Source organism: Osmerus mordax, chromosome 28 (genome assembly GCF_038355195.1).
Source record: "Osmerus mordax isolate fOsmMor3 chromosome 28, fOsmMor3.pri, whole genome shotgun sequence".
In the NCBI taxonomy this organism is placed as follows: Eukaryota; Metazoa; Chordata; class Actinopteri; order Osmeriformes; family Osmeridae; genus Osmerus; species Osmerus mordax.
Genome location: NC_090077.1, coordinates 1329721 through 1342077, shown reverse-complemented (window position 1 = coordinate 1342077; position 12357 = coordinate 1329721). Strand labels below are relative to the sequence as shown.

Sequence of the window (12357 nt, the reverse complement as noted above, 5' to 3'; positions counted from 1 at the left end):
AAGCTTGGCATTGTGAGAGGGCCTCTAGCTCCTTTGCCCTAGATACTTTGGAGGCTCCTCAGGAATGTCCACTCTTTGCATACGCTATAAAGAAATTGTGTAATTTGCCATTTCAAGCTGTTCCCATACGTTAAAAAATTTACGCTAAGTAGAGGAAGTGGTTTTATTTATTTTTAATCTGTATTTTCGTTGTAGAGAAGATGCATTCGCTGCTTTCATGAAACGATTGCTTCTTGCGCCCTTCCCCCAATGCGCGTGACACGCGAGATTACTCAAAATGTACGCTTCCGTAGTTGCTCCCTATTGCCCATCCCCCGTCTTGGCGTTAGCATGGTTATGCTAGATAGCTCGCTAATGTAAAGTTAACTCCTTGTTGGCTGGCTTTTTAATATACTATTACATATTTAACGTCAAACAGGTTGGTATAGTTGCTATATGCGAGATACAGTCATTAGCAGAACATATACATCGTCATTGAATTGTGGTTTGATGTCAATTACATCGAGGTAGTTAGCTAGCTACTGTAAATAGTTGGTTTACCTTTAGGACACCAGCCATACCGGTTTGAAGCATCCTTTCAGTGACAATAAGTAATGAGGAAGCAGTTGAACTGCTTACTTTAACCAACTCCATGCAACAAAAATAAACCGTAATAGTTTGAATGCAAACCAACCTTTTGATTGGAACAGTGTGCTGTGAGTGTAATGTATTTTTTCACTAGGCTGCTTAAATTAAATCTGTCTTTCGCTCTAGGGCTCATCGAATGAAACAGTGATGTGGGGAGAGTTGTCCTGTCTGCATGGATTTGGTGTTACACTTCAGAGAAGACTCTGCAGACCTCGGCACCTTAGTGAGACAAACAGAAAAAGCTTTGGAGGATTTTCCCTGCAGAGTTCTGCCTGTGTTTACACCCTGGTACCCATCCACAGGGGACAAACCCCTTCCCACAAGGCCTCTAAAGTCACCCCCAATCATCTACCCGGAAGAGGTGATAAAAATCCAGAGGCATATCTTGACTTTAGCACGAGAGCTACCAGAATCAGTACATGAATGCTCTGACACTGACGGAAGTCCTCTGGATTGTGGCCAGACTAGTTTGGGAAGAGCACTCGTTGCTGCACAGACTTGCCCAGAGACATGGGCGCCACGCGTACAGTCTAAAGACGGGGTCCTCGACAATAAAGTCAAACGGCGATCGTGGAGTGTTGCCTCACAGGCGCAAAGGGGTCTTGCTCCCCCTAACTCTCATACTTTCTCCAGACAGTTCCATAAGATTGTTTGCAGCCACAGGCTTAACTTGCTCCAAAGGGCGAAGTGGATCATAAATGGACACAGCTGTGTGGCAGGTGATTTAGAACAGGCGTGGAGAGGAGTGACCCGTGCCATGCGGAACTCCAAACTGCCGACCTGCAATGCTAACATCCAGCGAAGCCTTGGTCAGATATGGGTGTTTTGCGATGTCCTGCACTGTGAACATGTCGGGAAGTATCTCAAGGATCAGCTGCAGCTCACGGGAAACATCACTCTATCTGTTCATAGACTGGGGGACATTCTCAGCTTTTAATTATTTATGAGGTAGATCATCACCATAAGATTGACCATTATCTCAGCAAATGCCGTTTAACGTGTGTGTATTTTCTATGTGGCGCACAGACAATTGTAGAACTATGAGTAAATGTTTTTAAATAAATTCCTGTATGAAATGTGCATATTTTTATACCCTGTGATTAAAGAGTATGACCCAGAAGACATAAACCTGACACTTGAAAAGTAAGATTATTTTATCAGCTTATGCTGATTTATGCTCCTACCAATTGACACAAAAGCTTCAAAAACAGGCAACCACTTTCACAGTAAATGTCAGGCCGTAAATGCATCCTGACAGAATGAGAAAAATGTAGTTTACCGGATTTGACGTCACGGTAGACGACTGTCTGGTTCAGTCAGTGAATGCTAATCCGGCTAACCTCGATAGCCAACCTAGACTTTTTTGTTCCGACGAGTGGTTTACCTACCAATTGCGTTTGATGTTGAAATTCTTATTTTGACAACTCTTTTCGAGTTTTTTAGTGACGCTGCAGATTTTACGTGTTTTGGAAGATTAACGACCGAGTTTTCGTGAAAATTAGGTAAGATAAGCTATCTTAAAAGTAGCATAGTTTCATTCCACATTTCAAGCGGCCTGGTTTTGCGTTTTAGCTAGTCTACCAGTATAGACATGCATGCGATGTTACGCTGCACTGGCTGGTGCTAGCTAGCTAAATTAGCTTGTCTCAGACTCCGTCACTAACTTGTGATCAGTAATCATTTTAGTTGGAAACTGCATAGTATCAATACGGGTAAATAAACGATTGTGTGTTTTGCATGTGTATTTGTCATATGTGCGTAGATAGCAAGGTAAATGGCAACAAATAATATATAGCTACGCTAACACGTAGTTGGTTAGTTAGCCATGAACAAAGACAGATGAGGCATACACACCTCCCGAATGATGTCTCATCTCTTTCCCCAATGTTTTCTTTTTCGTTAGGTCAGACCGACACTTTTACTTGACTGCAGATGTCCACATTTCAACTTTTAATTGAATTTTACATGAAGTTTCTTCAGGACATTAGAATCGACAGACCTGCCAGGTTGTCACTTGGATGAGTTTCTATTATGCAGTACTGCTCAGTTGAATCTATCTCTATGGTTCGGTTCAAAGACATGAGGTAGATGCCTAAGATGGAGATGGGGGAAACTAAACCATTAGGCTTTCTTGTGTGATCGTGGGTTATGATTTGTGATCAGCGTTGGTAAGAGAGACCAGTGTTCATTAAGACAGTGTGGCGATAGAGCAAGATGAGTACTGAAGGTTACCAGTACCGGGCTCTGTATGACTATAAGAAGGAGAGGGAGGAGGACATAGACCTCCATGTTGGAGACATCCTGATGGTGACGAAGGGAGCCCTCCTGGCCCTGGGCTGCCCCGGTGGAACTGAGGAAAGACCTGCCGAGATCGGCTGGCTCCCGGGGTTCAACGAGACGACTCAGGAAAAGGGTGACTTTCCGGGTACCTATGTGGAGTTTGTTGGTAGAAAGAGGATGTCACCACCGACGCCAAAGCCACGCCCCCCTCGACCCCCTTCCTCTGCCTCCGCCAGGACTGACTCAGAGTCAGAAGGTGAGCATTATTTACATTTAGTAATTTAGCAGACGCTCTTATCCAGAGAGACTTACAGTAAGTACAGGGACATTCTCCCCGAGGCATGTAGGGTGAAGTGCCTTGCCCAAGGACACAGCGTCATTTGACACTGCCGGGAATCGAACTGGCAACCTTCAGATTACTAGCCCGATTCCCAAACCGCTCAGCCACCTGACTCCCTAGCAGCAGTTTAACGGTATTCAGTAACCAAACTAGAGATTCTCGTGAACTCTGTGAGGGCAGGATTCTGAGAATAACCATTTCTGCGAAACTGTTAAATGTCTTGACATCCGCATATTGTGTGTTTGTCTACGTAATGTGAGTCGTTCAGATGGATGATTAGTATACTTGTGAAGTGGAAGAACGTTTTAGAATAATTTTTCATTCGGTGCATGCTCATGTCTACAGATATTTTTGATGAATGTGAATACAAATCCATAATCTGGGTTTCCTCCCAGCTGTTTCCCAGTATCATTAGCTCTGCCTTCCAACTTCCTCTTGTGAGGTCTCCATGTTTCACCCTTGCATGCTGCAGCTGGTAAAGTGGTTGTGGATGTTGCAAGTTGGTTAGACCACAAGAACTTTTAGAGGAAGCTAAAAAGTCACACTGGCAGGAAATGCCTATGTGTCAGCCTTCTGACACCATGTTCTTTGGAAGGTAAAAAGAAAAATCAAGACCAAATTTCTGGAAGTAAAAACAAAGAGCAAAGCTGGAGAAACTGACTTTATTTTTTTGAGTGCGTTTTCTGAATGCCACAGATGGCATCTCATCCTGCGTCATCGTTCGTCGAGAAGGGAAACCTACATTGTGAATTGTATTAAACAAACAGTCCAAATGTCTGAGCAAGTCAAGTTTTCAGGTAAAAATAAACCTTTTTTCTCCCTTCAGGCTTTGGGTTGCCTGATCTGCCTGAACAGTTTGCTCCTCCGGAGATAGCCCCCCCGACCCTGGTCAAGCTGCTGGGGGCTATAGAGGGTAAAGGTGAGAGACTGGGTCAGGGCCACACCGGCCCCTATCGTCTATCTCAGTGGTTCCCAACCCTGGTCCTCAGGGCACCACTGTCCTACATGTTTGAGATGTTTCCCTGCTCCAACACACCTGATTCAAATTAATGGTTATAAGCAGGCTTCTGCAGAGCTGGATAACGACCCATTCATTTGAATCGGGTGTGTTGGAACAAGGAAACATCTAAAACATGCAGGACAGGGGTGCCCTGAGGACCAGGGTTGGGAACCACTGGTCTATCTTTCTGATATGTTGCCCTTGACAACTGAGGTGACAGACAATGGTCATGTGATCAATGCTCCAACTGACCCTAAAGTTGGATAACTTGGAATTTGCCGTCATATTGCTTTCCCCTGTCACCTCCCCTCACCTCAGTTATGTTATTAATCCTTTTATCACTGCGTTGTATTCATGTTCTTTTACTTTGGTCTGTTTCGTATTCATGTTCTATTACTTTTGTCTGTCTTGCTCCGTAGGTCTGGAGAGCGTGGCTCTCTACCGGTCACTGACAGGCAGCTGTAGTCTGGACCTCAGACAGCTTGCAGACAGCGGTGAGGAGCAAACTTTGTTTTCAAAAACATAACGCTTCCGAAAGTATTAGATAGACAGTCGATGACAAGGTTGATACAAGATGATAGGGCTCTCTGTGTTCAAGCTGTTACTCGCCATGTATGATTGGAAGGTTATAACCATCTCCTCTCAACATCATAGAGGAGGATACCATAATAAAACAGGGATGCCACTTACATTTAATCATTTATCAGACACTCTTATCAGGAGCTACTTACTGACATTCCCCCCGAGGGCAAGTAGGGTGTAGTGCCTTTCCCAAGGACACAACGTAATTTTTGCACGGCCGGGAATCGAACCAACAACCTTCTGATTAATAGCCCGATTCCGTAACCGCTCAGCCACCTGACTCCCTCCACTTCCTGATCTGTTTGTTTGGCTGCAAGATGCCTGTTGTTGGTTACGCCCCGCCCCTGTCCTGAGCCCCGCCCCTGTCCTGAGCCCCGCCCCTGTCCTGAGCCCCGCCCCTGTCCTGAGCCCCGCCCCTGTCCTGAGCCTTGGCTGTTTCTGTGTGCAGATGTGGACCAGAGTGACCTGCAGGGTGTGTGTGATGGCCTGGTGAGGTACCTGCTGGATCTCCCGCACCCAGTAATCCCTGCCTGCCTTCACCCGGAGATGGTCCACGCTGTGCAAGGTGAGGTCACGGCTCCTCCGTCCTCGTCCGTCAGAGGGGCGCCCGTCTCGCCAAACAGGTTCTCTGACTGATAACAAAAGTATTTACACCTAACCGTGTCTTGCTTGTGTTTCCTCCATCTCTCTCTCTCCCCCCCACCCCCCTACAGAGGTGAGGGATCCGGAGGAGTGTGGTCAGACGCTGCGGAGGCTGGCCAGCTCTCCCTCCTCCCCTCCCCAGTACTGGCTCACCTTGGTCTGCCTGCTGCGCCACTTCTCCAGGGTCTGTCTGAGCGGCAGCAGGAACCAGCTCAGCGTGCGTGCCCTGGCTGACACCTTCAGCCCGCTGCTCTTCAGGACACAGACCGTCAGGTTAGAATACGACCCGTATCATTTACATCATTTACGTCATTTAGCAGACGCTCTTATCCAGAGTGACTTACAGTAAGTATAGGGACATTCCCCCGAGGCAAGTAGGGGGAAGTGCCTTGCCCAAGGACACAACGTCATTTAGCACGGCCAGGAATCGAACCGGCAACCTTCTGATTAGTAGCCCGATACCCTAACTGCTCAGCCACCTGACTCCCGTATCATCAACTTCCTAGTGGATGGAGTATATTAGGGAGTCAGGTCATGGTTGAGCGGTTAGGGAATCGAGCTATTACTCAGAAGGTTGCCGGTTCGATTTCCTGGCCGTGATTTCTACAGGCCGTGATTTCTACAGGGGTTTGGATTACATTTACATTTATTCATTTAGCAGATGCTTTTATCCAAAGCGACTTCCAAGAGAGAGCTTTACAAAAGTGCATAGGTCAATGATCATAAACATGGCTGGTAGCCAAAACATGAAGCATACATTGTGAAAAGCAAATAAGTGCCAATGAGAAGAAACGTAGTTAAACAAGTTACAATTAAACAACATGAACCTCAAAAGGGCAAGAGTGTACCTGGAAGGATTAGTTTGGTCGTTGCTGCTTAACATGTTTTAGATTCAGTTTCTTGGGCAACTAAGCACAATGTGGGTTGGTAGTGTGTGGTTTTGTGTATCCATGTGTTAGTTTCATGCTTGTCATGTGTTTTTTCCTCATCAGTGAGTCCAGTCCAGACTGTCTGGTCCAGATTTTAGAGGTTCTTATCACCAGCGAACTCAACGAAAATCAAGCAGCACCAGGTAAAACATTTGGTGTTTTTTTAATCGGTTAAGTGACTTAGCTCCCTCGTGTGTTGTTGAGACAGTGTCATTATCTGGTCAGTCAGAGGACAGCCAGCTTAACCCGCTGTGACAGGGCACAGAAGCTACCGGCAGGCACCCATGCTTACCGAAATCTGGTTCTTAAATAACCAGTGGATTAAATGAGGCCTCTTCATTGAACTCTTTTAGCTTAATAGTTCACTCTCAAACCAACTATACTGGTAGGAGATATGGTGGTTGTTTTGAAAAATAGGTTTTCTTTTTGTTGGACATTACTTTTTGTCACATACGCCGTACAAAGATAATTTAATCTCATGTTGATTTTGGTCGTATTCATTCGTAGTAGGTGTGTGTGTGTTCATTGTTCTTCCTGCTGGGTTAGTCATCACTTCTCAGCCTTCAGGAGGGTGGGGGTGGGAGCAGTCATGCGCACGTGCACACACACATGCGCACACACACACGCGCACACACACACAGCCAATCTGGCTCTCAGGATGACATCATCTCCCAGGAGCACATGAAAGATGCCGCAGAGAGGGGGGTGGGGGCGGGACTCCGGTGACAGCTCCAAGGCTACGATTGGCCGAATGAAGTGATGTCATGCATCACCCAGCTTCTCCCTCGAGCGCTGCATCGTTCTCTTAAGGCATCAATGGGCTGCAGAGGCTGCCTGACCGGAGGCCAGAACCACCCCAGGCTGTCCCTGGGTGCGTGAGCGGCTAGCTAACATGGAGGCAGGGAGCCTGGAGGACCGGGCCCCGTCGGAGGACGAGAAGGAAACAGGAACAGAGCAGGTGTTTTACGCAGACGTGGAGCCGCCAGGTAACCACGGCGCCAGACAGGGCTCCGTCTCGGTCGCCCAGGGCGACGTCTAGGCTCCTGTTTAGGACCGACGAGAGAGATTTAAACACCTGTGGTCATTATCTGGACCAGAAGCAGAAGCCGTGTGTTAGGATATGTTGTTGTTGTTGATGGCTGGCTGGCCTCCCTGCTGCCTACATGTCATCTGCATACGTGCCTCGGATTGTGTTAGGAAGGTGTTGCTGGTGTTGAACTAGGTTTGCGTAGGGAACTATATAGTGTCAGAGCTACATAATGTGTTTTTATTTGTATTTTTTGATAAATATTTGTATACTTTTACTTCCTGTTCCGCTCTGACTGCAGATCAGATCACAGGAACACTAAGAAGAGTCTGTGTGTTTTCAATGCATCTTAGCGTGATTTTATTTCCAAACATATGTGTTAGGTATGTGATCAATTGTTCTACGGCTGATACACTACATGCGGGGACCTCGCTTTCTTGCGAGCTTCAGCAGTGAGGCACTTTGGGTAATTAATGTAGTGTCAGACTGCAAACAGAACCGCCTCCTCACCTCCGTCTCCCCTCCCCAGCGCTGCCTCCTAAGCCAGCCAAGCCACCCACCCCTGTCCCCCCCGCCGCCGGCCACAGCTTCAACAACAGCCTGAGCCTGCAGGACTCGGAGTGGTACTGGGGGGATATCTCCCGGGAGGAGGTGAACGAGAAGCTGCGGGACACGGCGGACGGGACCTTCCTGGTCCGGGACGCCTCCACCAAGATGCACGGAGACTACACGCTGACGCTCAGGTAGGTCAGGGGCTGCTGGCCACACACCTGGTCTGGCTGTGCTTTCTCTCTGGTCGCTATAACCAGACCCCAAGCAGTTATGGTTAGGGTTATTTTAGGGTTAAGATTGTTTGCCTGGTTACTTCAAATGGACTAAATGTAATTTACTCCTTGGTATTTGTGATTTAAGCCTTTGTTTGAAAGTACTTTGGTGCTTCTATGATCAGCTTCAGTTTGTGGTCATGTGAAATAGAGGTGCACCACGTACAGCTTTCATTCTTAGAATTTCCGTGTTCCTCTTTTCAGGAAAGGGGGCAACAACAAGCTGATAAAGATCTTCCACCGAGAGGGAAAGTACGGCTTTTCCGACCCGCTGACGTTCAGCTCTGTGGTGGAGCTCATCAACCACTACCGTCACGAGTCTCTGGCCCAGTACAACCCCAAGCTGGACGTGCGGCTGCTCTACCCCGTGTCCAGGCTGCAGCAGGTCAGTCTGAGGCGCCGCAGAGCCGCCCGCTGCGAACGCACACGGATCAGATGTCTCGGCCCAGCCCGGCCCGTCTCGCGAGGATTGTAAACCCTGCTCTATTTGAGCAACCATGGATTTCTGGAGTGTGAACCTCTTCTGTGTGTGCGTGTGTGTGTGTGCAGGACCAGGTGGTGAAGGAGGACAGCATCGAAGCGGTGGGGAAGAAGCTTCATGAGTATCACTTGCAGTACCAGGAGAAGAACAGGGAGTACGACCGCCTGTACGAGGAGTACACCAGGACCTCGCAGGTCAGTCCTGTTAACGCTGCCCTGCCTGTCTGCCAAGCAGACGGGGTTGGCCAACACTTACTGTGTGTGTTGCCAAAAACAGGACTGGCTTGATAGAATTAAGGCAACACATTTTAGTCCAAGTCCAGCTTAGTCTCTGAATGGCGTGTGCTGTGATTAGACATCCCAGATTCAGGGCTGAAATAAGAGCTTGACTCGCCATGACGCTGCGTGTGTCTCTCGCTGGCCCTTGACCTCTGCCCTCCCAGGAGATCCAGATGAAGAGGACAGCCATCGAGGCCTTCAACGAGACCATCAAGATCTTCGAGGAGCAGTGTCAGACACAGGAACGCTACAGCAAGGAGTACATCGAGAAGTTCAGAAGGGAGGGCAACGACAAGGAGATCCAGAGGTACCCTGATCAGATGGCTGAGCGGTTAGGGAATCGGGCTATTAATCAGAAATTTGCCGGTTCGATTCCCGGCCATTAATTACAGGATCACATTCCGCCCGAAACACCACCAGGAAAGAAATTTGCGTCGTGTCTATGGACTGTTTATGTTTACGCTCTCCCACAGAATCATGGGGAACTACGACAAACTGAAGTCGAGGATCAGCGAGATCGTCGACAGCAAACGGCACCTGGAGGACGACCTGAAGAAGCAGGCAGCGGACTACAGAGAGATCGACAAGAAGATGAACAGCATCAAGCCAGACCTGATCCAGCTCCGCAAGACCAGGGACCAGTACCTCATGTGAGACCCGCTCCCTGTACCACAGCACCCAAACACAGGGGGGTCAGAGGTGGGGGTGAGAGGTGGGCTCTGTGTGTGCGGCGTGGTCTGTGACTGACCCGGCTGTCCTCTTCCTCCAGGTGGCTGACGCAGAAGGGCGTGAGGCAGAGGAAGCTGAACGAGTGGCTGGGCATCAGGAACGAAAACACTGAAGAGTACGTGGCTGTCCGCTTCTCCCTCTCCCGGCTCATCTTTCTCTTTTTCATTTCTTACGTTTTCTACTTTTCCTCTCTCTCCTCTTTTCCTCTCATCTTTTCCTCTCTCTTCTCTTTTCCTCTCTCTCTCCTCTTTCCTCTCTCCTCTTTTCCTCTCTCTTTTCTTTTCCTCTCTCTCTCCTCTTTCCTCTCTCCTCTTTTCCTCTCCTCTTTTCCTCTCTCTCCTCTTTTCCTCTCTCTCCTCTTTTCCATTTCCAAAACAAATACGTTTTCACCTTCTTCTCAAGCACTCCTTCATCGTCGCATTCTCACCCCGCCTGCTTTCCCTCCCCCTCTCTCTCTGGCGTGTGTCACAGCGAGTACTCCATGGTGGAGGACGAGGAGGACCTGCCCCACCACGACGAGCGCTCCTGGCGCCTGGGCAACATCAACCGCCTGCAGGCCGAGAGCCTCCTGAGAGGGAAGAGGGACGGCACCTTCATGGTCCGGGACAGCAGCAAGCCTGGCTGCTACGCCTGCAGCGTGGTGTACGTACCCGGGGGACATGTGACCGCTGTCGTTAGCGGAGGCGAATCAGTCGCCACGTAGCCCGATGGTGGAAATGCACTACAGACCGCAAGAAAGTTTAGATGTTGAATGAAACATGTTTAGAATGTGTTTTTGTTTATCAATACAAGACTTGGTGTTGCATGTGTGTGTTGAGCCAGTGTGTAGTATACCATTGATGATGTTCAAGGTGCATTTAGCACAATGCTATAAGTTAAAAGTTAATTTAGACTGCTGGTAAAACCAGGTATTTGGTTTGTCATGTGTTTTGATCCTGTTTCTCTCTCGTGGCTGCAGCGTGGATGGAGAAGTGAAGCACTGTGTGATCAACAAGACCCATACGGGGTACGGCTTTGCCGAGCCCTACAACTTGTACGGCTCCCTGAAGGAGCTGGTCCTTCACTACCAGCACACCTCCCTGGTCCAGCACAACGACTCCCTCAACGTCACCCTGGCCCACCCCGTCTACGCCCAGCAGAGGAGGTGATCACTGCTGCCCAGCCCGGCTGGACCCACCACAGGCCCGCACAGAAGGCCCACGCAAATACTCAAAGGGTGCACTTGATTTAGTTAACCCAGGTACAATGAAACCCAAATGGAACAATCCAAAAAGTACAACAGCAAAAAAAAAAAAAAAAAAAAGCTCCTCTAAATGGTGTTTGGCCTGTGTGTATTTGAGTCAGGCCAGGAGAGGATCTGGATAGGCGGTCAGACTATAGATCACAGAAGCAGGAGCAGTAAAGCAGGTTTACAACCCTGACGTCTGTCTCGGACACTTAACACTGTGGATGAGTTCATGGAGAGAGGTGTGTGTGTTGTGTGTGAGACAGTCTGAAGAAAGTGACAGAACACAACAGAAGTCTAAAAGACTTGATTTCAATGGTGCTCTGTACAACTCTCTTTTCAAAACATCTGCCTTTAGGGTTGTTTAGGTGGTTGTGTTTGTGTGAGTGACTGTTTGTACGTGGGGGCGACTGAAGCCAAGGAAACTGTAGTTGAGCTCTGAAATGGTCAATAGAGCTTGATACAGATGTCATATATCTACAATATTCCTGCAATGGTGGGATGTTACGTCTCCTGGTACTACACATATGGATGATGACATTCCACCGCTAGACAAACCTTATGTCTCTTCAAGTCTTAAGAAAACGTAATGTTCGCGTCAGAACATGAACACACAAACCGCAGACGGCATATCAAACGAAAAGACAAAAAATGTTTTTGACAGGTGGGTTGGGCTTAAGTTTCTTTGCCCTGCAGAAACCAAAATCCTCATTCCACTGTTTCTAAGGAAAACTTTTCAGTTTGATTCATAGTTATTATGTGTTATCTCCAATGTTCTATCTATTCTATCTGGCTTTTTTCTTGTGACATGACCATGCCAGTGTCTCCTTAATCTAGTTAGCCACACACTTTTCAAAGCGTTAACTTTCTGTTAACTAACTTACCTTTCTGACTGTTTACTTCTAAGTTTGTTGTGAAAGAGTATGTCTACATTTTGTTAGTGAAGCAATGTGTGAAGTTATTAATATCAATCTATTAGATACATTTTTAGGTTTAGCAAAGATATTTTATTTTGTTTGATTTCTATTATACCTGTATGAACCAGTTGTGCGAGATATGATGATGATTATGTTTAATGGGAATATGTTTGTCTGATACGCATAGATGTGAGAATCATTTCATGTTCAACATTTCAGTAGATTTTTCCCAGACGAGGGAGGAAAGATTGGTTGTGAGAGAATGCACAAATGAATCAGATGGGATCCTGACTGTTGTCATTCCAGAAGCTGTATTTTCTGTATCAGAAATACCTAACAGCCCAGAATCATTATCACATTGCCATGAGACGTATGTTGACTTACATGTTTTTCACTAATTCATGCTGTCATCTGAGAAAATAAAGCACCGAAATACTATAATTCCACAAAAGTGTGACGTTGCTTCCTATTTGTTC

At 47.4% G+C, this 12357-nt stretch overlaps 2 protein-coding genes across 3 annotated transcripts; both read left to right on the top strand.

Moving 5' to 3' along the window:
* The first annotated feature begins 332 nt into the window (after positions 1-332).
* On the top strand, positions 333-1703 carry zgc:101664 (uncharacterized protein LOC450064 homolog). Its single transcript, XM_067231514.1, has 2 exons — positions 333-418; positions 754-1703. The coding sequence occupies exon 2, from the start codon at positions 800-802 to the stop codon at positions 1562-1564; it is 765 nt and encodes a 254-aa protein (XP_067087615.1). The 5' UTR covers positions 333-418; positions 754-799; the 3' UTR covers positions 1565-1703.
* A 293-nt stretch (positions 1704-1996) lies between these two features.
* Positions 1997-12324, top strand: LOC136937985 (phosphatidylinositol 3-kinase regulatory subunit alpha-like). 2 transcript variants are annotated; one of them, XM_067231176.1, is made up of 15 exons: positions 1997-2129; positions 2531-3163; positions 4074-4166; positions 4667-4741; positions 5278-5394; positions 5543-5744; positions 6464-6543; positions 7957-8170; positions 8456-8636; positions 8801-8926; positions 9175-9317; positions 9484-9660; positions 9780-9854; positions 10211-10381; positions 10698-12324. In XM_067231176.1, exons 2-15 carry the CDS (start codon positions 2842-2844, stop codon positions 10885-10887), a joined length of 2166 nt encoding a protein of 721 aa, XP_067087277.1. In that variant the 5' UTR covers positions 1997-2129; positions 2531-2841; the 3' UTR covers positions 10888-12324. The 2 variants fall into 2 exon arrangements, with proteins under 2 accessions (XP_067087277.1, XP_067087278.1); XM_067231177.1 differs by lacking the exons at positions 1997-2129; positions 2531-3163; positions 4074-4166; ... (2 more) ...; positions 5543-5744; positions 6464-6543 and adding an exon at positions 7240-7386.
* Positions 12325-12357: the final 33 nt, after the last annotated feature.

Coding starts and splice junctions, on each gene's coding strand:
- zgc:101664 (XM_067231514.1), top strand. CDS start 800: ATGGATTTGGTGTTACACTTCAGAGAAGACTCTGCAGACCTCGGCACC.
- LOC136937985 (XM_067231176.1), top strand. CDS start 2,842: ATGAGTACTGAAGGTTACCAGTACCGGGCTCTGTATGACTATAAGAAG. Junction 9,318..9,483: donor AACGACAAGGAGATCCAGAG/GTACCCTGATCA, acceptor GCTCTCCCACAG/AATCATGGGGAACTACGACA. Junction 10,382..10,697: donor TGCTACGCCTGCAGCGTGGT/GTACGTACCCGG, acceptor TCGTGGCTGCAG/CGTGGATGGAGAAGTGAAGC.